The following is a 23,241-nucleotide window of genomic DNA, read 5'->3' as shown; positions in this document are numbered from 1 at the left end:
AGCTATACATGAAGCTTTTACTTAAGGATCACCTTCACTGTGTACCCTTCCCTGGCCACCCAAGGCAGAATTTCAACTTCCATTTTCATCCAGATACTTCATATACACCTCCTTTTTACTTTTGTCTTTACTTTTGCACTTACCTTCACCTATACAGCATTACCCAACATAAACTTCTTGTTAACTTGTTGGTTGTCTGTTTTTCCCCACTAGTAATATAAGCTCCAAGAAATTAGAGATAGTTTATCCATTGCTGTATTGCTTCTGCCTAAAATACTGCCTAGCATACAAATGTTTGTTCAATGGCTTAATGAACCAGACCTGGGGGGTGGCAAATTACCTATTTTTATAAAGTTTGATTGGAACACAGTCACACTCATTCATTTGCATATTGTCAATATGCAAAGTAATCATGATAACCTCTCCTGATATAAGAGCCCAGGGTGACTCCATCAAGACCTTTGCTTAATTTCCTTGATGGTCCCAAGAATCTCCTCAATTTTCTGAGCCCCCATTTTTCTGAATGCCCTATTCTAAGAGCTGTTTTGTTCTTGCAGAGTTGTGGTAATATCGAAGAGTGATTTTAAGGACTGTGTTTTTTTGTTTTTTTTTAAACATTTATGTGCTATAACAGCATATTTGAATAGTTGAAACAAAGAATACATGACCCACAAAGCTTTAAATATTTACTATCTGGCCATTTTCAGAATAAGTTTGCTGATCCCTGAACTTGCACTAATTATAGAAGGTGATGTAAAGTTCTGATTCCAAATTTCTAGGCAACATTGGTAGGTTAAAGAGGGTCACATATGCTTTGCAATTGTCATCTATAGGTGGTGTCTCTTTTCCTACCCTTGACCCAGGCTGGCCTACTGTTTTCCTTCAACCAACAGGATGCAATAGAAGCAATGTGAGATTGTCAAGGCTACCAAGCAAGAGGCTTTGCAGCTTTGACACAGACCCTCTTTGAATGCTTCCAGCATGTCAAACAGCCTGAGCAAGCCTCTTTGAGAATGAGAGACAATGTGGAGAAGGAGGGGGCCCTCAATCCCAATCAAGGCTCCAGCCACGTGTGAAAGCCCAGCTGACACCAGTAGACCCCAGCCTAAGGGCCAACCCTCAGAAGTTAGCTACCAGACAGGGTTGGCAAACCATGGCTTGCGGGCTGACCACTAATTTTGTAAAGAGAACTTACTGAAACAGTCTTGCCCATTCTTCTGTAGATCTTTACAGCTTTTCATGCTGTGTTGGCAGAGCTGACTCATAGCAACAAAGACCTGTGGTCTCCAAATCTAAAACATTTAGTATCTGGTCCTTTGCAGGAAAAGTTTGTCAGTCCTTGATGTACAACCTTATTTTGAAAGATATTCTTAAAACGTAAAGGAATCTAAGAGCCATTATTAAGTGTGCTTTCTTTATTCTTAAAACTTACACAACTCTCAGTGATTTTCTGGCCTTTTGAGTAAACACCGATTTAGCTAGTTTAATAATAAAACTAGTAGGAAATGATAGCTTTAATTTCTGATACTTCGTAAACCACTAGAGATGAACATAATTGCTTTAAATGTTTCTTTGGAGGTGCTGCAGTTTTTTTGGGCTGCACTGTGTCATGTAAATCCATTGTTCTGATAGCTCTGCTGGTAAAACTGAAGCAGGAATTAATATCCATTATTGAAAGGTCATTGCACAGGGATGAGCCAGCAGCCACTTTTAAAATGTTAATAACTCTGATATTTTTCATATACAAACAAAAGGTTCTTCTTTGTTTTATAATTCTTTCCCCAAATGTTTCATTTAAAAATGAAAATGTTTAAGGAAAAAAACTGAGTTACGTACTATAGTTGCATGCCGGTGATAATGTCAGTACATCTACTCATCAGTATTAGTGTACTCTGCGGCAGGCCTACCAGGCAGCAGGTACGGCACTGAGGCCCTCCTGAGTTATCTGCCATGCTTCACTGATTGGAAATACAACAGTGAATTTCCACATCATTTATAACCACAATGGGATCCTAATTAGGGTGAGTTATACTCCATGTGTGTATGTCAAAATACACTCTGCTGTCATGTATATCTAAAAAGTACAAATAAAAAATTAAAAGCACCATTATTTTTTATATGTCACCATAAAATAATTTTTTTTTGGCTGGGGGCAGGTGCCAGGGATTGAACTCAGGGGCACTCGAACACTGAGCCACATCCCCAGCCCTATTTTGTATTTCATTTAGAGACAGGGTCTCACTGAGTTGCTTAGTGCCTCACTTTTGCTGAGCCTGGCTTTGAAGGAGAGATCCTCCTGCCTCAGCTTCCAGAGTTGTTGGGATTACAAGCATGCACCACTGCACCCAGCAAGAATGTTTTTTTATTGTATGTTTATGTCACCTGTTTTCTCATTTAGTACTTCAACTTATGCTCAATGCAGATTTTCTTTGAGACTTACTTTCTTTTTTTTTTCTTTTCTTTTTTTTTTTAAAGTCTTTTTTTTTATTATTGTATACAAATGGGATACATGTTGTTTCTCTATTTCTACATGGAGTCAAGGCATACCATTTGTGTAATCATATGTTTACATAGGGCAATGATGTTTGATTCATTATTTTTTTTCCTTCACCCCACCCCTCCCACCCCTCTTTTCCCTCTATACAGTCCTTCTTTCCTTCATTCTTACCACACTCTTTATCCCTAACCCTAAACCTAACCATAACCCTAATGCTAACCCCTCCCACCCCCCATTATATGTCCTCATCCACTTATCAGCGAGATCATTTGTCCTTTAGTTTTTTGAGATTGGCTTATCTCACTTAGCATGATATTCTCCAATTTCACCCATTTGCCTGCAAATGCCATAATTTTATCATTCTTCATTGCGGAGTAATATTCCATTGTATATATATGCCATAGTTTCTTTATCCATTCATCAACTGAAGGGTATCTAGGTTGGTTCCACAATCTGGCTATGGTGAATTGAGCAGCAATGAACATTGATGTGGCTGTATCTCTGTAGTATGCTGATTTTAAGTCCTTTGGGTATAGGCCAAGGAGTGGGATAGCTGGGTCAAATGGTGTTTCCATTCAGAGCTTTCTGAGGAGTCTCCATACTGCTTTCCAGAGTGGCTGCACTAATTTGCAACCCCACCAGCAATGTATGAGTGTTCCTTTTTCACCACATCCTCGCCAACACCTATTGTTGCTTGTATTCTTGATAATCGCCATTCTAATTGGGGTGAGATGAAATCTTAGGGTAGTTTTGATTTGCATTTCCCTTATTACTAGGGATGTTGAACATTTTTTCATATATCTGTTGATTGCTTGTACATCTTCTTCTGTGAAGTGTCTGTTCATTTCCTTAGCCCATTTGTTGATTGGATTATTTGTATTCTTGGTGTAGAGTTTTTTGAGTTCTTTATATATTCTGGAAATTAGTGCTTTATCTGAAGTATGAGTGGCAAAGATATTCTCCCACTCTGTAGGCTCTCTCTTCACATTGCTGATAGTTTCCTTTGCAGAGAGAAGGCTTTTTAGTTTGAATCTATCCCAGTTGTTGATTCTTATTTTATTTCTTGTGCTATGGGAGTCCTGTTAAGGAAGTCTGATCCTAAGCCAACAAGTTGAAGATTTGGAACTACTTTTTCTTCTATAAGATGCAGGGTCTCTGGTCTGATTCCGAGGTCCTTGATCCATTTTGAGTTGAGTTTTGTGTAGGGTGAGAGATAGGGGTTTAATTTCATTCTGTTGCATATGGTTTTCCAGTTTTCCCAGCACCATTTGTTGAAGAGGCTATCTTTTCTCCACTGCATATTTTTGGACCCTTTGTCTAGTATGAGAAAATTGTATTTATTTGGGTTTGTGTCCATGTCCTCTATTCTGCACCTTTCATAAAAGCTTTTTTTCGTATGTTCTCTTTATGTACACATAAAGAGGAAAACATGAGTAAAATTCATTGGCTAAGTTGTTCTAGAAAGCACTTCCCACTTGGAGACTGATGCTTCTCATATTCAACTCAGAACCAACAATGTTCATTTCTTCCCATATCTTTTGTTTCTCCAGAGTACCAAAGCATGTCCAGAGTACACTGAGGTCTCCGGGCTTCCTTCCAGGGTGCTCACCACAATCTGCAAGGTTCAACGTGCATGTGCTAGGAGCAGTAGCCATGTCAGGATCACTACATGGGCTGCAGTGGTAGAGGTAGTGATTTCAGAAATACCTCAGTATGAGTTGGGGAAACATGTGCCTTAGAACTCATCCCCATGGATACCTGTCACTTGCTGTTGGTATGTAGTCTGAGGATGAAACTCAGTTGACCAGTGACTACTACAATGTTATAATGAGATACTTAAATGCAGGGAATGATCATTTCTTCCCCTTTATATTACAGTTCACTTATATTATGATTTTTTAGAGTATTAAAATTAGAAATAGTCTTGTAATTTAATTCTGTACCAAAATGTAATAAATATATAAACCAAGGATAAAGCCAGAATTGATCAAAAGCAAAGACCACAAAAAAAGACTTCGTTCAAATCTATATGGGAGCACATAGTCTGAGACTCTTCATGTGGCCTCAGGTCACTGAATCTTCTTACGCTCAGGGTTTACAAACACTCATAGATCTTTCACCTACTTTGGAAAAATAAGACCTCAAGCGAGCAGCTCTGGAGTATGAGAGCAGGAGAGCATGATGCCAAGTCAGATCTGGGCACTTGGGGACTAGGATCAGGTGGGTTTTCAGGTCAAAAAGTCCTCCCATGCCCTCCCCCTCATCAAGTCATCTAGCAGGAGGCAGAATGAAGTTGCTGGCCTTTCTGGAATCCCAGGAGCCCATACTCTTCCTTGCTCCAGTACACTCACAGTCTGACCACCCTTCTCAGCCTCAAGACCATCTGTGCTCAACATGACCTTTGTCTCTACTTGTGCTGAGGCAGGAGGTCAGGATTCCCAGGTCATCCTCTCTCTCTCCTGCAGTCTAAGCAGCAAGAAGGTCTGCACATTCCCTTCCAAACACCACAGCCCACCCTTTCCAACTTCTGGACCCCTCCACTATAGCTTTTGAAGTTCGTAGTCAGTTATCAGAAAAATCTCTCAGATTGTAAACTTCTCTGCATATCCCTTTACCTTCCTACTTCATGTGAAACCTTGCATCGAACCTTGTCTCCTCTGCAGCCCTTCAAGTGAGAGACTTTCCCCACCACTCCTTTACCAGAGGACTTTCATGTTTTTGCTTTCTTCTACACTGGTGCTATTAGACCAGGGGTCAGGAAACTTTCTTAAAAGGCCATGTGGTTAATATTTCAGCATATGTGAATCACACAGATTTTGTTTTAACTACTTAATACTGCCATTAAAGCAAAAAAAAAAAAAAAAAAAAAAAAACCCAAAACAAAAACAGTCCCAGTCAATAAAAACATGAAGAGTCACATCTATGTTCCAATAAAACTTTATTTGTGAAAGTAAGCAGATACTGACAGGCAGTTTACTGAACCTCAAATCCCCAATTTGCACAACCTACTTCATTATCTCCAGTTGCCATCATCCCAGACTACTACATCACTTCACCTAATTCCCTCAACATCAGGGTTACCTTTTCCAGTGCTACTATGCCATAATTATTTTTCTGATTCCCACTTTATACTCCAGAGACTGAAGTGCATGACAGTTAGGAGGAGGGGAGAGAGTATAAGAAGAAAACAAATTAGTAAATTAAAGTTGTCCCTGCGGTAAACTCACCTGTGCTCTCCTTGGGGCTCTCTGACTCCGAAAGACCATTCAACACAAATGTCAGAAGTCACCTTGGTCCCCTTACAATCCTTCCTGACTTCTCAATTCCCTAAGCTCCTGACCGCAGCGTTTTTGTCCTCTGTCTCACCTCAGACATGTGATCCCATACTTTCATGGGTCAGTAGTTTCATACCTCTGTAAGCTCACTTTCAGCCATCTGACTCCTCATACACTGTCTCAGCTAGCCAGCAGAGCTACTCAGAGTCTAAACAACTTTATTATGTAGTATTCTGCTTCTCTGCTAGAGTCAGAGTGAAGAATGTTTTGAAAGGATTCATGGTGGTCTTTTTGTTTATTGGAATGGCCATCAATATCTACAGGAAACTAACATTTTTAATAGAACTATACTATCTGAAGCACCATGAGATGGCATTAAAAAAGGAATTTGGAACTCCTCAAAAACTCCCATTTCAGAGTATTGTCACAGTTTGACTTATCTCACACCCACGTCAGGATTGGGACAGGAGCAGGGGAGCCCTTTCAGAGGATACTGTCATTACTTGATTTGACTCGGAGCTCACCTGAGAGAAGCAGCCTACATCCATGGCATTTGTTACAACATTCATTGGCATTTTTTAAAAAATATCAATTGCCTGAGACTCAAATATCAGTTAAGGCAAAATAACTTATCTAGAAACTTAAAAGGAATATCGAGGGAAAGGAATATCTATAGGAGGCTTTGAAAACTTGGACATATTCCTGGGGGATCTACAAGGATGTGTGCATGCATAGCACTAAGCATATGACCAGGGAAGACCAGAGGCCAGTCTCTCTCTTCTGGCTGATGCCCTGCACAGACATGTAAATTGACTTAATGTAATGTAGAAGGCATGTCCCCAGCACATTAACAGTTTTTTGGCAAAGATTGGGATACATAGTAATTTAAGAAAATGTCTGTCCAGTCATTAATTGATCACTGAGTTAAACGAACAGAAACTTCTGTGGTCAGATACTACAGGGCATATTGACTTTACCAAATTAACACCAACATGTCATTATGCAAACAAACAGTAAAAAGGCAATAACAAAACAGCCTTCTGGGAGGATCTGGTTTCCAGAATTGACACATTATATCATCTAAGACATCTACTTTTCAACAAAAAAATTATAAAACATTCTGAAAAATAAAACTAGGAAAATAAGGCCCATACACAGGAAAAAGCAGTTCATAAAATATTTTTATGGATGATTCACATGTTGAATTTAGTAGACAAAGATTTTAAAACAGCTATGTATAAAGAACTACACAAAACCATATCTAAACACTTAAGAGAAAAAATAAAAATGATGTCTCACCAAATAGAGTAGCAACAAAGAGAAATTATAAAAAAGAATCAAATGAAATTCTAAAGTTGACCAGCACAATAACTGGAATAAAAATTTTTCCAATAGGGTTTGATAGCAGATCTGAATGATAGAAAAAAGAATCAGCTAAGTGAGATAAGTCAATCTCAAAAAACCAAAGGACGAATGATATCGCTAATAAGTGGATGATGACACATAATGGGGGGTGGGAGGGGGGCAAGAATGGAGGAAGGAAGGACTGTATAGAGGGAAAAGAGGGGTGGGAGGGATGGGGGGGAAGGGAAAAAATAACAGAATGAATCAAACAACATTACCCTATGTAAATGTATGATTACACAAATGGTATGCCTTTACGCCAAGTACAGAGAAACAACATGTATCCCATTTGTTTACAATTAAAAAAAAGAAAAAAAAAAAAAAAAGAATCAGCTAATTTAATGACAGGTCATCACTGACCTTTTAATTAGCATCTGCATATCAGGAAACATTTGGCTTTTAGTTTTTTGGGTTTGGCTTATTTTGTTTAGTATGATATTCTCCAACTCCATTCATTTACCAGCAAATGCCATAATTTCATTCTCCTTTAAAACTGAGAAATATTGCATTGTTTATATATACACCATACAATTATTCTTGATTACAAAAGAAAGCCAAGATAAATTTAAAATGGATGAGCATTCTTGAGCCAGAAGAATAAAGATTCTGAGATAAAATCAAAATAATATCCTCTATCCCATTCCTATCATTTCTTGCAATTAGAAGAGAGGAGAAAATGGAGTTATCAAAATTGGGGGAAAACCTATCATCATTAACAATTATGATTATGTAACTGGAAAACTAAAAGAACCATCTAAAAACTATTATGACTAACATTCTCAAATTAGGTACAAAATTCAATACACAGAAACCAAAAACTTTTAAACACACATTTTTTTAAATTGAAAGACATAATAGCAAAAAAAAAAAAATTCCTCATTTCAAATAACACTTATAAAAGATAAAATATATAGGATGAGATTAACTTAAATGCTCAAAGTCTAAGTAAAGAAAACTACAAAACATCATTGAACACATACAAATGTTTTTAATAAACAGGGAAATGTAACTTGCTTTTAGATTCAATATGGCTTGTTGGAAGCATAAATTGGCACATTACAGTGAACTGTAACCACTGTCAAGAATTACAATAATTCCAGTCTCAGGAATTTACCCTAGATATCATCTTGCTCCTATGTAAAAGGATGGATATATAAGGTTATTCATTGCAGAAATGTCTGAAATCGCAGGAGTAGAAACTACCCAACTAAGCAAATTATGTTATACCTATGAAACAGAATAAGATGCTACTGTGTAAAAGAATAAAGATCTCTATGAATCAAAACTCCACAGTTGTTGGAAATGTTTATTATTGCAAGTACATAGTTCTCTTAAAGAAGGAAAAAATCACCAACATTTAAGTATAATGCCTACAGAGAAATTAAATTCTTATGGGCAAATATCCAAACAGTGACTTGATCGTTTTATTCAGTGATAGATTTCGTCTGAGTTTTATTATTGTGAATGATTATAATAAAAATATTTTATTAATAAAAAAGCAAAACATGCCCATAATTTAAAATACTGTATGGATTTGCATAAGATGTAAAACAAACACACTTTTAACCCATCCAGTCTCAATTTTCAAGCTTCTTTTGATTGGCAGGAGTAAGTCTAAAGACAATGCTTACTTCTATTTCTTGGTTTGTCATCTTTAAGCAGTGCCTACTGACTTTGTTCCAGGAGTGAAAATGAATTAAGTTAGAGAAACTATCCCTATCTAACCCCACTTTAAATTTTTAATGAAATACCGTTATTATTTCTAGATACTTAAGTATTTTGACTTACCAACATTAATAGTACTTCTTGATGCTCTACTGTGCAAGAGGAAGAAACCAATGGATAAAACTCAATAGAATTAGAGACTAATTCTAAGAAGCATTTACCTTGTTCATAAAGTAGCTTCATATTGGAATCTTTGCAGGCAACCAGATTGCTGAGTAGGGCAATCACACTTTGCATGGTGTTACCCAGAATGTTCTCCTGATGTTCCTGTAATACATCACAACCACACAGAAATACAATTACATCATCATAAAGACAAATGAGCCCAATCCCTTCGCACTTCCCACAAGGTTAAGGTATAATTTTTTGTATTGTAATGACTCATATTCTTCTGGGTTAAGACAATTGCCATCAGAAAGTTAAGTGAGCTGAGGTCCAATAAATCACTCAGACACCAGCACGGAGGCATGCAGTCCTTGCCCAAGAGCTGAGTAGCAACCACACGGCACTTTGTGCTTTTGGTGGGTAACAAGCGACCAGAAACCAAGTGGAATTTAGAAGACCATACTTGAAACTGAGCTTGAGGCCACAAAAGAAAATTACACAAAGAAGTATTCCCACACAAAGAAGTATTTTCAAGATTATCCTAGTACTGATAATTGCCCACTTCAGCCTTGTACATCCATGTTGGATATGACTTATTTTATTACTGCTTCAATGCAATGAACTACATTCGGGACCTAAAGGGTAGATTTTTGCTTCCCTCACAACACTGTCTACACTGCAGAGAGTAACTTAGGTCCTAAAGAGAATGTGGAAATTGGGTAATTCTTCAGTTTCTACTCCTCATTTTAACGACAAAAAGGGTAATTTCTTAGCAGTTTGTAAATGAGCAAAAAATAACTTGTTTTTCTTTGGTTCCCTTTTTCATTCCTCTGAATTTTGAAGAATTAAAAGCAAATTATAACTGGAATTAAAATTTTTATATAATTCGAAAATGAAGAAAAAGTCTTTAAGATCCAGGAGTAGTGTGAGGCAATAAGATGCACAGGGTGCAAATTGTAGGAGACCCTCACTTTCAGGTTCACACACATCCTCAGTGTGAGCTTCTGGAAGCCTAGCTGGCCCACCACAGCCTGGCACCCTGCCCTGTGACCCCTCTACTGACACCTAGGCTCACCCAAGAAGCCATAAGTGTGCTGACTGGGTAGGCTCTATGTTTGACTTTTTCCTATTTTTCTCTTTCTTTCTCATACACACACACACACACACACACACACACACACACACACAAACGTATGGTTTACTCTGCTTTTTAAAAATATAAATCACATTTATTAATTAATTTAATTAATGAATGAACAGCTATTTTGTGCCAGGTACCGTTCTAGGAACTGGACACATACCAGTGAACAAAAACAAAGCCCCCTCTTCTCACGTAAATAGACCACGAACAACAATATGATAAAGTGTCTACTCTGTGAAAAAGTAACAGTGCTCTGGCAAAAGAGCAACACAGGCTTAAGAGGACAGTGGGGCAGTCCATGATTTTTAAATTGGGTGGTCAGGATGAGACTCATTGAGAAAGTGTCATTTGAATAGAGAATTTATTTTGTATACATGCTGAAACATCTTATAAGTCCATGGATTGATTCATTCATGATAAACTTCTTTCAAAATAACTTTATAATAACTCTGCAAAAATAGCATGCAGTTTCCACAGAGCTTTATAAAGATTTCCCTGATACAAGTCAATGTTACCATCTTACCTAATCATGAAACCAAGAAATTAACCTACAGTATTAATAACTAAATTATAAATGATTCAAATTTCACCATTTTTCCCCTACTATCCTTTTCTGTTCCAGGATTCCATGTTGCCTCTGGGGTTAAATCATTTTTGCAGCAAATATTTACTAGGTGCCAATTGTTCTAGATACTTGGCTTTTATCAGTAAACAAAACAGAGAAAACAAAACACCAAACTCCCCCCGCACTGTGTTTACATTATAGCAGAAACAGAAGAGAATACACAAGAAATATCATAATTACATGACATGTCAGAAGGTAATAGGTACTGAGGGAGAAAGGAGAACAGCAAAAGAAGTTTTGGGAAAGGTGGTGTTAGGGGAAGCTTGCAATGTTGAATACAGCAAGCAAGCACAGCTCCTTCAGAGGATGGCACTTGAGCCAAGATTTGATCAGAGGGCTGGTGTTTTTCTTTTAATACTAGATTAGATCTACTAGCTAATTTGTTTTAGGATTGTATTCATAAGAGACATTGACCTGTGAGTGACAACATTGTCTGATTTTAGTATCAATTTCACGCCTGCATTGTCTATTCATTTTATTACATGAATATTTATTGTACACCTAATCTGAGAGATTTGGCAGAACTCATTCATAAAAGTTCTATAAATGTTTGCCGGTGGATCTTTACAATTTTTTAATTATTCTACTTGGGTTATCTACACCTTGCCCCAATTTGGGTTATGTCCATTTTCCTCAAAAATCTATATCTTCACCCAAGATGGCGGAATAGAGGAGGTCATGTTCCTGGTTGCTCCGGGGTATGAAATCAAGAAAGCACACAAGCAGCTTCTCCTGTAAGGTGTGGGAACAAAAAAAGGGTAGGGGGATTTTACTGAAATTTCAAACTGGACATTCAAAGCAGACTGGGTACACAGGAGGTTGTATATAATAAGAAAAATATCCCCAGATGAGCAGCGTTGCCCTGGCCAGGCTGGAAACACCAGCCAGAGTGACCCCTCATGAGCATAGTAGAGGGATAAGGGAAGTAAAAGGAACCCGCATTTTTGGAAGGCCGATGGTGTGTCTGTGTACAGAGTGTTTGGAGACCAAGGACATTGTCCAACAAACCTAAAAGACGTGCTACACCATATCTGTCTGTGGGGAAAGAAGCCACCATCTCTCCAGGCAGCATGCAGAGGACAAAGGAAGGAACCATTTTGCAGCTGAGGAAGACAATTCCTGGCAAACCCAAGCATGACCAGAAAAAAGGCCCAGTAAACACACACTGTATGACACAGAGTTTACTTCAGTGACCAGGAGAAAATCAAACTTGGAGAGGGGCTTACACAGGAAACAACTGATCAAGGAAACCCAACCAGCTCTACCACTCCCCCTCCCATTCAAACGCTTGCAGGACCAGATGTGAGAGACACATCTGCCCAGGAACTTGGAAGGGTGGAGGTGGGAGAGACTGTTGGCAGACTGGACCCAAGATAGGAAACCTAGAGTCAAAAGGTGGTAGGGGACTAAGAATTGGGACCCCAACACACGAGTGGAACCCAGAGGCAGTACCTTGGGTAAAGTCTTCCAGCACGGACCAGAAAGTTCTGGGCACTGGAGGTGCACTGATTTAAAATCTCCAGACAAATGTGCATTCAGCAAAGAGCCTGGAGCCCACATAAGCCTAAACCTGTCACCAGGAACTTTGCCTATGGATTACCTCTCTCAGCCAGGAATCCAGAGGGTGGAGCGGCACACTCGAGAAGATCCCACCTAAAACTGCCGAGAAGCTGAAAATATTTTTAACTCCAATAGAAAGAATTCTTTAACTCTTCATCAAGATGGTTTTTGCTTTAAAAAAAAAATTTCTTTTTCTCTTTAATTGTGACCTTGTTGGTACGTGGACATTTACGCATTTTCATATTTGTTTTTTTTTCCTCGTTTCTAGCATTTTTGAAGCCAGTTATTTTTCATGGATTAGTTTTTTGTGAAATATGATGTTTGAATAGTACATTTTAATTTTGCTTTGTTGTCTTTTTAGAATTTTTTTATGATTTTATTTTATATATATATTTTTTCCAACCTGTTTCTCTTGATTCTCTTTTCTTTTGCTAACAGCCAATCTCTATTGTTCCCTCTTTCACTCTTCCTTTGATCTTTTACTTCTTTCTGTCTTCTGACTCCCTCAGAATCATCACATCCTATATCACTTCTGTTCTCTCCTGTCCACCATTTAAAATTGTAAATCCTTTTGTAAACTTGCTGTTTTTATTATAGGCAACAACTGATCATGTCATTTCTGTTTATTGTGATAATTAACATTGTAAATGTCATAATAGGAATATTTGGTTTAGTGCTGTCTATTGCTTGCAATAGTTGTTGTTATTATTTGTAACCCCCTGAACAGTGAGGTACTGGAAACCTTCGGAGACACTATAAGTTTACAGCGTATAAACCTGTTGTCTCCGATCCATAGAAGACAGAATCCTAGGCAATTAAAACAAAATGAATAATCTTGAAAACAGAGTTGACCATGGAGAGAAGATATTAAGAAACCATGAACAGAACTACCAAGAATTATGGGATAACATGAAAAGACCAAATTTAAGATTTACTGGGACAGATGAAGGAATGGAGATACAAACGAAAGGAATGCACAATCTTTTCAATGAAATATCAGAAAATTTCCCACATCTAAAGAATGAAATGGAAAATCAAACACAAGAGGCTTACAGGACCCCAAATGTAAAAAATTAAAAGAGACCCACATCAAGTCACCTTATAGTGAAAATGCCTACCATACAAAATAAGGATAAAATTTTGAAGGCAGCAAGAAAAAAATATCAGATTACATATAGGGGTAAACCAATAGGGATCTCAGCTGATTCCTCAACCCAGCCCCTCAAACCTAGAAGGTTTTGATATAATGTATACCAAACTCTGAAAGAAAATGGATGACAACCAAGAATCTGATATCCAGGAAAATTAAGCTTCAGATTTGAATATGAAATAAAAGCCCTCCCTAATAAAAAAAAATTCACAACCAGAAAGCCTATACTTCAGAATATTCTCAACAACATATTCCATGAAGATGAAATAGAAAAAAAAAAAAGTGAAAACCAGCAAAGGTTCGAAGAACAACGCTAAAGTAAGAACTACACTGAAGTCAACCAAAGGAAAAACTAATTCAAATTAAAAACTTATAGAAATAAGCCAAAATAACCAGGAACACAAATCGTATCTCAATAATAACCTTGAACATTCATGGCCTGAACTCATCAATCAAAAGATAGATGGGCAATTGGATTAAAAAACAAGATCCCACAATATGCTGTCTCCAAGAGACTCACCTCATTGGCAAAGACATTCACAGACTTAAGGTGAAAGGATGAGAAAAAACATATCACTCACATGGATTGAGTAAACAAGCAGGGGTTTCTATCCTCATATCAGATAAAGTGGACTTCAAGCCAAAGTTAGTCAGAAGGGACAAAGGACATTTCATACTGCTTAAGGAAATTACACATCAATGAGACATAACAATCATAAATATTTATGCTCCAAACAAGAGAGTATCTACATACAACAAACAAACCTTCTCAACTTCAAGAATCTAACAGACCACAACACAGTAATGCTGTGTGATTTTAACAGACCTCTCTCACTACTGGGCAGATCTTCCAAAGAAAAACTAAACAAAGAAACTATAGAACTAAATAATATAATCAATAAATTAGACTTAAGAGACATATACAGAATATTTCATCCATCAATGAGCAAATACACTTTCTTCTCAGCAGTATATGAATCCTTCTTTAAAATGTACCATATCTTAGGCTATACAGCAACTCTTAGCAAATTAAAAAAAAAAAAAAAAACAGGGAAAATGCCCTGCATCCTATCAGACTATCATGGAATGAAATTAGAAATCAACAACAGAATAAAAGATAGAAGCTACTTTAACATCTGGAGACTAAATAATATACAATTAAATGATGAATGGATAACAGATGAATTCAAGGATGAAATAAAAAAATACTTAGTGGTAAATGAGAACAGTAGTACAACAAATTAAAATTTATAGGATAGGGTTGGGGTTGTGGCTCAGTGTGGAATGCTTGCCTAGTATGTGTGAGCCACTGGGTTTGATTCTCAGCACCAAATATAAATAAATGAATAAAGTAAAGGTCTATAAACATCTAAAAGAATATTTTAAAAAATCTCTAGGACACTGTGAAGGCAGTGCTTAGAGGAAAGTTCATTGCATTGAGCTCATTCATTAAAAGAATAGAAAGTCAATGAATGAAAGACCTAACATTAAATCTCAAAGTCCTAGAAAAAGAAGAGCAAATCAACACCAAAAGTAGTAGAGGACAGGAAATAAAATCAGAGCTGTAATCAATGAAACTGAAACAAAAGAAAAAATTCAAAAGATTAACACAATGAAATGTTGGGTCTTTGAAAAAAAAATGGATTAATCCTTAGCCACACTAAGAGAACAGAAAAAAAGAGAAAACTCAAATTACTAAAATTCATGATGAAAAAGGAAATATCATAGTGGACAATACTGAAATACAGAAGATAATCAGAAACTATTATGAAAATTTATACTCCAATAAAATAGAAAATCTTGACAATATTGACAAATTTCTAGAGACATATGACCTACCCACACTGAACCAGGAGGACAAACACAATTTGAATAAATCACTCTTAAGCAACAAAGCAGAACACAGCATCAAAAGCCTACCAATGAAGAAAAGTCCAGGACCAGAAGGATCCTCAACTGAGTTCTTCTACAAGCCCTTCAACAAAGAACACCAATACTTCTCAAATTACACCATGAAATAGAAAAGGAGTGAACCCTTCAAAACTAGCCTTCTATGAAGCTAGTATCACTCTGCTTCCAAAACTAAACAAAGACACGTCAAGAGAAGAAAACTTCAGAACAATAGATCTGATGAACATAGATGCAAAAATTCTCAATAAAGTTCTGGCAAATCGCATACAAAAACATATTAAAAATATAGTAAATCACAATCAATTGGGTGTCATCGCGGGGATGCAAGATTGGTTCAACATATAGAAATCAATAAATATAATTCATCACATCGATAGACTTAAAGAATCATATGATCATCTCAATAGATGCAGAGAAGGCATTTGACAAAGTACAGCACCCCTTCATGTTCAAAACCCTAGAAAAACTAGGGATAGTAGGAACATACCTCAGCACTGTAAAAGCTATCTATGCTGAATTCAAGGTCAATATCATTCTAAATGGAGAAAAACTGAAAGCACTTCCTCCAAGAACTAGAACAAGGGTGCCCTCTTTCATCACTTTTATTCAACATTGTCCTTGAAACTCTAGCCAGAGCAATTAGATAGGAGAAAGAAATTAAAGGTACACAAATAAGAAAAGAAGAACTCAAACTATCACTATTTGCTGATGATATGATTCTATATTAAGAAGATCCAAAAAATTCCACCTGAAAACTTCTAGAACTAATAAATGAATTCAGCAAAGTATCAGGATATAAAATTAACACCCATAGGGCTAGGGATGTAGCTCAGTTGGTAGAGTGCTTACCTTGCAAACACAAGGCCCTGGGTTCAATCCCCAGCACCACAAAGAAAAAAAAAAAATTAACACCCATAAATCAAATGCGTTCCTCTGCATCAGTGATGAATCCACTGAAAGAGAAATTAGGAAAACTACCCCCCCATTCACAATAGCCTAAAAAAAAATTGGGGAATCAATCTAACAAAAGAAGTGAAATACTTCTACAATGAAAAGTACAGAACACTAAAGAATGAAATCAAAGACCTTAGAAAATGGAACAATTTCCCATGCTCTTGGATAGGCAGAATTAACATAGTCAGAAAGGCATTACTACCAAAAGCACTATTCAGATTTAATGCAATTCCTATTAAAATCCCAGTGACATTCTTCATAGAAATAGAAAAAAAAATCATGAAATTCATTTGAAAAATTAGAGACCCAGAATAGACAAACCAATTCTTAGCAAGAAAACTAAAGCAGGAGGCATCACAATATCAGACCTTGTATGGCTACAGAGCCACAGTAACAAAAAGAGCAGGGTATTGCATCCAAACAGATACGTAGATCAATGGTACAGAATATAAGACACATAGACAAACCCACATAAATACAGTTATCTCACACTAGACAAAGGTGCCAAAAACACACATTGGACAAAAGATAGCCTCTTAAATGGTGCTGGGAACTGGAAACTCATACGTAGCAATATGAAATTAAACCCCTATCTTTCAACAAAATCAAACATCAATTCAAAGTGAAGCAAAGACTTAGGCATTAGAACAGACACCCTGCATCTAACAGAAGAAAAAGCAGGCCCAAATCTCCACCATGTTGGCTTAGGAACTGACTTCTTTAATAAGACTCCTGAAGTGCAAGAAGTAAAGCTAAGAATCAATAAATGGAATGGAATCAAACTAAAGAGCTTCTTCACAGCAAAGGAAACAACTAATAACGTGAAGAGAGAGCCTATGGAATGAGAGAAAATCTATACCACATACATCTCAGATAGAGCATTATTCTCCAGGATAATATAAAGAACTCAAAACACTTAACACCAAAAAAAAACAAATAACCCAATAAATAAATGGGCAAAGGAACTTAACAGACACTTCACAGAAGAAATACAATCAACAAATATATGAAAAATATTCAGCACCTCTAGCAATTAGAGAAATGCAAATCAAAACTACACTGACATTCTATCTCACTCGATTCAGAATGGCAACTATCAAGAATATAAGCAACAGTAAATGTTGGTGAGGATGTGGGGGAAAAGGTACACTCAGACATTGCTGGTGGGACTGCAAAATGATGCAACCACTATGGAAAGCAGTAAGGAGATTCCTCAGAAAACTTGGAATGGAACCACCATTTGATCCAGTTATCCCACTCCTCAGTTTATACCCAAAAGACTTAAAATCAGCATACTACAGTGACACAGTCACATCAGTGTTTGTAGCAGCTCAATTCACAATAGCTAAACCATGGAACCAACCTAGGTACCCTCCAACAGATGAATGGATAAATTGTGGTTTATATACACAATGGAATATTAAAGAAGAATGAAATGATGGCATTTGACAGTAAATAGATGGAACTGGAGAATATTAAAATAAGTGAAATAAATAAATAAATAAGTTTTTAAAAAAAAGTACGTGAAATAAGTCAATCTCAAAGAGCCAAAGGCTGAATGTTTTCTCCGATATGTGGATGCTAATTCACAAAAAGCAGGAGGGAGAATAGAGGTATTTTGGATTAGACAGAGGGGACTGAAGGGAAGGCAGAGGGGATGGGATAGGGGTGATACAATGAATCAAACATTATTACCCTATGTACATATATGATTATACAACCTCTGTAACTCTACATCATGCACACTCAGAAGAATGAGAAGTTATACTAAAAAAAACTACAATGTCTGAGTTTTCAAATACATAATAAAATCATACATAGACTTCACTTATACCTTCACAAATCTTCTCTAAAATCTAATTATATTGTCATTTATACCATGTCCTCTGTCTTGTGGATTAGACTCATCAACACTTTGTATATACTATTTGACTTTTCAAGGAACCATCTTTCCATTTTAGTGACCAGTCTCCATTTTTTGCTCTCAGTCATTATGAATGTACACGAACATCCCCCTTCTCTATTAGGTACACCGTAGGATGGCATTTACCCTGCCTGTCTGTCATTAGAAGTGGCAATGAGACTTCCTTTGGCCAGTTCAACTCATTTGGGCAGAAGCTCTACGGGGTCACTGGAGGCACCACCTTACCTTTCCTCCTGCCACCGTGATTGTCCAGATGGTGGAATCTACAACAGCCTAGCTAACTCAGTGAGACCCTGAAGCAAACCAGGAGCCCCTTGATGGACACATGGTTTCCAAAGCTTACAAAAATACCAAAACATACTGCATATGGCTCTGAAACTGTCCTCTCAACTGACCAGGTCTACTTGATTTCATACGGGTTTTACCACATACATGTTTGTTTAATATACAACCAGGGGTTGCTTTCCAAATATTGCTGCCTAGAAATTTCTAGCTGAGAAGCAGCCACTTAAGAGCACTTTTATGGTGGATGTTAATGTTTGAATGTTTCTCTGACACCAGCTTAAGAAGATTAATGTGAAAGCAAACTCTGCTACCAGTTTCATCTAATTATTCTTACAGTTGGTTGGAAGGAAGGGGTGATTAATAAGCACCAAGATGACACTACATGTTATTCATGATAAAGTAACTAATGATACATAGGAAACTTACACTTGTGAAGAAAAGTAAAGCTAATAAGTCTTTTATTTTTGGTCTTGTTTGATAAAATGACATGTGCTGCTCCTCATTCAAAGGCCCTTCTGTCAGAAAACACGGGTCAGTCTCACTAGAGATAAATCCACTGGATAAACATGATTTTACAACTATATGTAGCTTTTCTATGATACTTCTGACAATATTTTCACGCATTCTGAAACCAATATTTGAGTTTTTCCTGTGTTCTTGGGGTGAGTGCCACGTGTTGATACAGGTATTTTCCTTTATAAAAGTCCTTCAAAGCTTTGCCTTCAGACACTAAGAACCCAGGATCTGATCCTAGCAAACAAGATCCTGGACAGCTGAACTGAAAATCTTGGAGTGACTACGATAGAAGGCCTCTGTCAGCCCACCACTACATCTGCAGAGGTATGCAATACTGAGGCACACCCTAGCGTTACTACTAGGGGTATTCTGTGCACCAAATACCAAAAAAAGAAAATAAAACAATTTATATATTATTATCCTGACTTCATTTGATGCACAGAATAAAGAAGAGACTAATCATCCTGCAACCGCACTGGTTTCCTTTTCTATTATAGACATTATTTAAAACATCATTGTTTTTTAATTTCCTTTGTTGTTGGTTTTCAAACCATTCATAGATCCTGAACTTTGTTCAGCATAAAGTCACCACTATAAAAAAAGTTACAGAATTGTCTTCTCGCTTTTCCTCTAATAGGCATCCATGATTCTAAACAGCACAGACGAGGGAGACTTCAGAACTGAGTAACTGTTCCTGCTCAAGATGAAGACATGGTCCTCTAGGGGAACTAAGACAGCTATTGCCATGGAATAGATTATAATTTCCCCGGGAAGAATGCTAAGTACATGTGAAGAGCAGTTGAGAAGGTGTAAATGTGAATTAAGCACACTTCTATTAACTTTTATCAAATTGAGTTATTTCATCTCTCTTAGCAACTTTAATAAGATTTGTTCTTGTTCACAACCATATTAGCCTACAAGGGATAAATTATGCATTGAAAAGCACCACATTTACTTGTTAAAGTCGGAGTGGAAGATTATACGAAGGGAGAAACATGATAGTAAATATGTGGGCCAGAGTTCCTCTTGGGCACATCTGAGAGACTGGTGGAAGGAGATAAGGGACACATAAGTTTGGTTCAAAGACTGCAGGCTAGTGTTGGAGGGGAGGGATGATTCTGATCAAAGACTGTGTCATCATTAGAAGCTCCTTTGGGACAGCCCCTTTCCCTCCCCCAAATTTATGCCTGAGTCCCAGGGTAAAGGACAGTAACAGAAGGCTGGGTATTCCTGATTAATTTTTTCCCCCTTCAAACCCCATAGCTCACTAATAAAGCATGGAGTCCACAACACTGGTATCCTGATACATGTAAGGAAAGCATGGAGATGGGGAGGAGAGACAGAGCAGGTGATGACCTAAAACTGGACCTTCGGAACAAGACCAGGGGTTCAAGCCCAGGGTCATTCTTGTCAGGTGGCAGTGAAGCAGTCACATGGGCCTGGGCAGAGACAAGACAGCACTGAAAACACACTGAGAACCTCCTGAGCACCATGGCCCATACCCCAGTGCTTCCCTATGTCATCTCAGTTCATCCCTACAATAGCAAGTGCAAGGCTACTGTTCTCCTCCTCTTATAGATAGAGACTGAGGCAGTCAAGGACAAGTATCACTGGTGAAGCTCTGAGGGGCAGTGCTGGGACTTTGTGGGCTGGCAGAAGTCGTGCCTGATCACCAAGGAGCACAGCCTCATGACCCAGGAACCAAGGTGCAGGGGATGGGGGGACGGGTCACCAGGACAACCAGCACACTCAGGTAACCAGAACCACTTGGGGATTCACAAGATTATTTGGGATGAATTAAAAGGAGTCTGGAGTAAAGGAGTGGAAAGGACCCAGAGGAAGTACTGATTTCAGGCTGCCTTAACAACACTATGGTAACACTTGTCTTTCTTCCTTTCATGCCATAAAGTGTCCTGCCCTCTGCCACTACCAGTGGGATATCCTGGTTTCAAGAGAGTCCTTACTGTTTATCATTATGCTGGAAGACATACAACCCAGGAAGCACAATATAGGTGTTACACGTAAAGAATGAGCATATTACCCAAAAGAATAAACACACACACTAGAGGCACCATTAATAGCACACTTTTCAAATGTATGCATTAGCACTGGCTGATGGATCCTCTTACATCTTCTGTGAGGTGAACTCACAGAAAGGGAATTATTGATATCCCAGAGAAGGTAATCCCACTGCACTTCATGGTGGAAATATTTAACCCATGATATCTCAAGTTTTCAATTCTGCAAATATTGCAATGAAACTGACACAGGTGCATTAAGCTGGAAATCATAATCTAGAGCTTTATTATGATAGTAATATTATATAGTAATATATTATTATATAATTATAGTATATCTTTATACTATACTTAAGTTTTTATAGGTGTTCCACATCTGGAACAATGGGGCAAAATGGATTAACTCCTTTATCCATAACCCATCAATAAGCACAGCTGACTTAATTTGTGTGCCTACTACCATAATATGGGGACATTTAATAAACAGAACACTTGAGAGCTCTAATAAAATATAGCATTTGCCAGCAGAGATAATTAGAATTGAAGCTGCAAAATTCTAGTGTTTGGCAACACAGATGAAACAACTTCATTAAAATGTACAGCTTCAGCAAATGAAAGGCAGGAGAGCACTGGACCCTGAAGAATTAGCCTTCTCAACACTAATTGCTTCAGTGCTTAAAGAGGACAGCTCTGAAACACCAAGGGCGCAGCAAGAAAACACCAGCAAAAAATGACCAGCCCTTCCAAAGTGCCTTCACTGTAGACAGGGCCTTACACTTCGTTCTAATACCTGCCACTGAAAGGCCTCAGGTGTCTCAATTTGAAAGTATGATAGGCTTGCTGCAGCATTACACACAATAGCTAAGATAAAGAAACCACCCATGTGTGTGTCCAAGGACAAATGGACAAAGAAAATGTAAGCTATATAAAAATAGGAATACATACATGGTATTAATGTGACATGATATAAATGTGATATACATGAAATGAATATATAACAGATAAATGTGATACATAAGAGTGACTATATATAATGGAATATTATTCAGTCTTTAAAAAGACAATCTGCCATTTTCCACAGTCTGGAGGACAGACAAACTGCTAAGGAAAATGAGCCAGGCACAGAAAGAAAAATATTGCATGATACCATTTATGCATGAAATCTTTAAAAATTAAAGGTTAAATATAAAGACATAGAGGATAAAACAATGATTACCACAGATAGAAATGGTGGGGAGAAAATGCAGAGATGTAGATCAAAGGAAATCAAATGGTAAATATGTACTATGTACACAAGGACTATAGTTAATAATACTGAATCATATTGGAGATTTTCGTGAAATAAGTAGATTTGTTGCTGTTGCTGCTGGAGACTGAAGTCAGAGCCCTGTGCTTACATGTAAGCACATGCTCTACCATGGAGCTACCTCCCCAGATGAGTATATTTTTGTTGCTTTTGTCATAAAAGAAACTATGTGAGGTAATTAATATGTTAAACTAATTCACTACAGTAATCAGTTTACTGTCAATGTGTATCCCATAACATCATGATGTATGATTCAAGTATACATAATAAAATTTATTTTTTTTAAATTGGCACAAGTTCTGAACAGTCAAGGTAGAAAAACTTTCAACAACTGAAACTAACAATAAATTGTGGACACTCTCTTCTGTCTTTGGTGTAGGTCAGAATCTTAAAAAAAAAAAAAAAACTACAACTAAGTCTAGGGATAAGGATCTAGACAGAATGAAAAGCAAAAACACACTGAAGTAATGTGCACATAAACATCTATGATTACCTAGACAGAAACACATAGGACTTTCTATTTAGCACATATTTAGATTACATTTCCTAGAAAAAAAAAAAGTGTATTTTCTAAGCATGCTAGCATACCACCTGCACACTTGTACAATAGTAGTGCCACTACAGGATATGATGGTGTGCCCCTTCAGTCCTTTGCAAACATACTATTTGGCAAGATTCCAAGAGACAGGAATGCCAAGCTCAGACAAGGGTCTTCACAGAATTCAAGTGAAATCAATCTCCTTCAGGGAAAGAGGACACTTGTGCATATTACTGATAATTTCTCACAAGGCTGTTCCATAGGCAGCTCAAAATCAGGGTGGGGGGATCTAAATTGAGCTCATGGC

At 37.4% G+C, this 23,241-nt stretch overlaps 1 protein-coding gene across 9 annotated transcripts in view; it reads right to left on the bottom strand.

Annotated features, from left to right (window-relative positions):
* Positions 1-23,241, bottom strand: part of Ulk4 (unc-51 like kinase 4) — a 623,492-nt gene that overhangs the window by 267,545 nt on the left and 332,706 nt on the right. For 8 of the 9 annotated variants that reach the window (XR_007105971.1, XR_007105973.1, XM_047532456.1 and 5 more), the window contains one exon: positions 9,063-9,168. Coding sequence is in view for 6 of the 9 variants with exons in the window: in XM_047532456.1 (XP_047388412.1) it covers positions 9,063-9,168 (106 nt within the window). In the remaining 3 variants the exon portion in view is untranslated. Of the gene's footprint in view, positions 1-9,062; positions 9,169-23,241 lie in introns of those variants that run through there. The other variant, XR_007105972.1, reaches the window with a different exon arrangement.

The sequence above is a fragment of the Sciurus carolinensis genome, chromosome 17 (assembly GCF_902686445.1).
Source record: "Sciurus carolinensis chromosome 17, mSciCar1.2, whole genome shotgun sequence".
NCBI lineage: Eukaryota > Metazoa > Chordata > Mammalia > Rodentia > Sciuridae > Sciurus > Sciurus carolinensis.
This window is presented reverse-complemented; position numbering and strand designations above follow the sequence as displayed.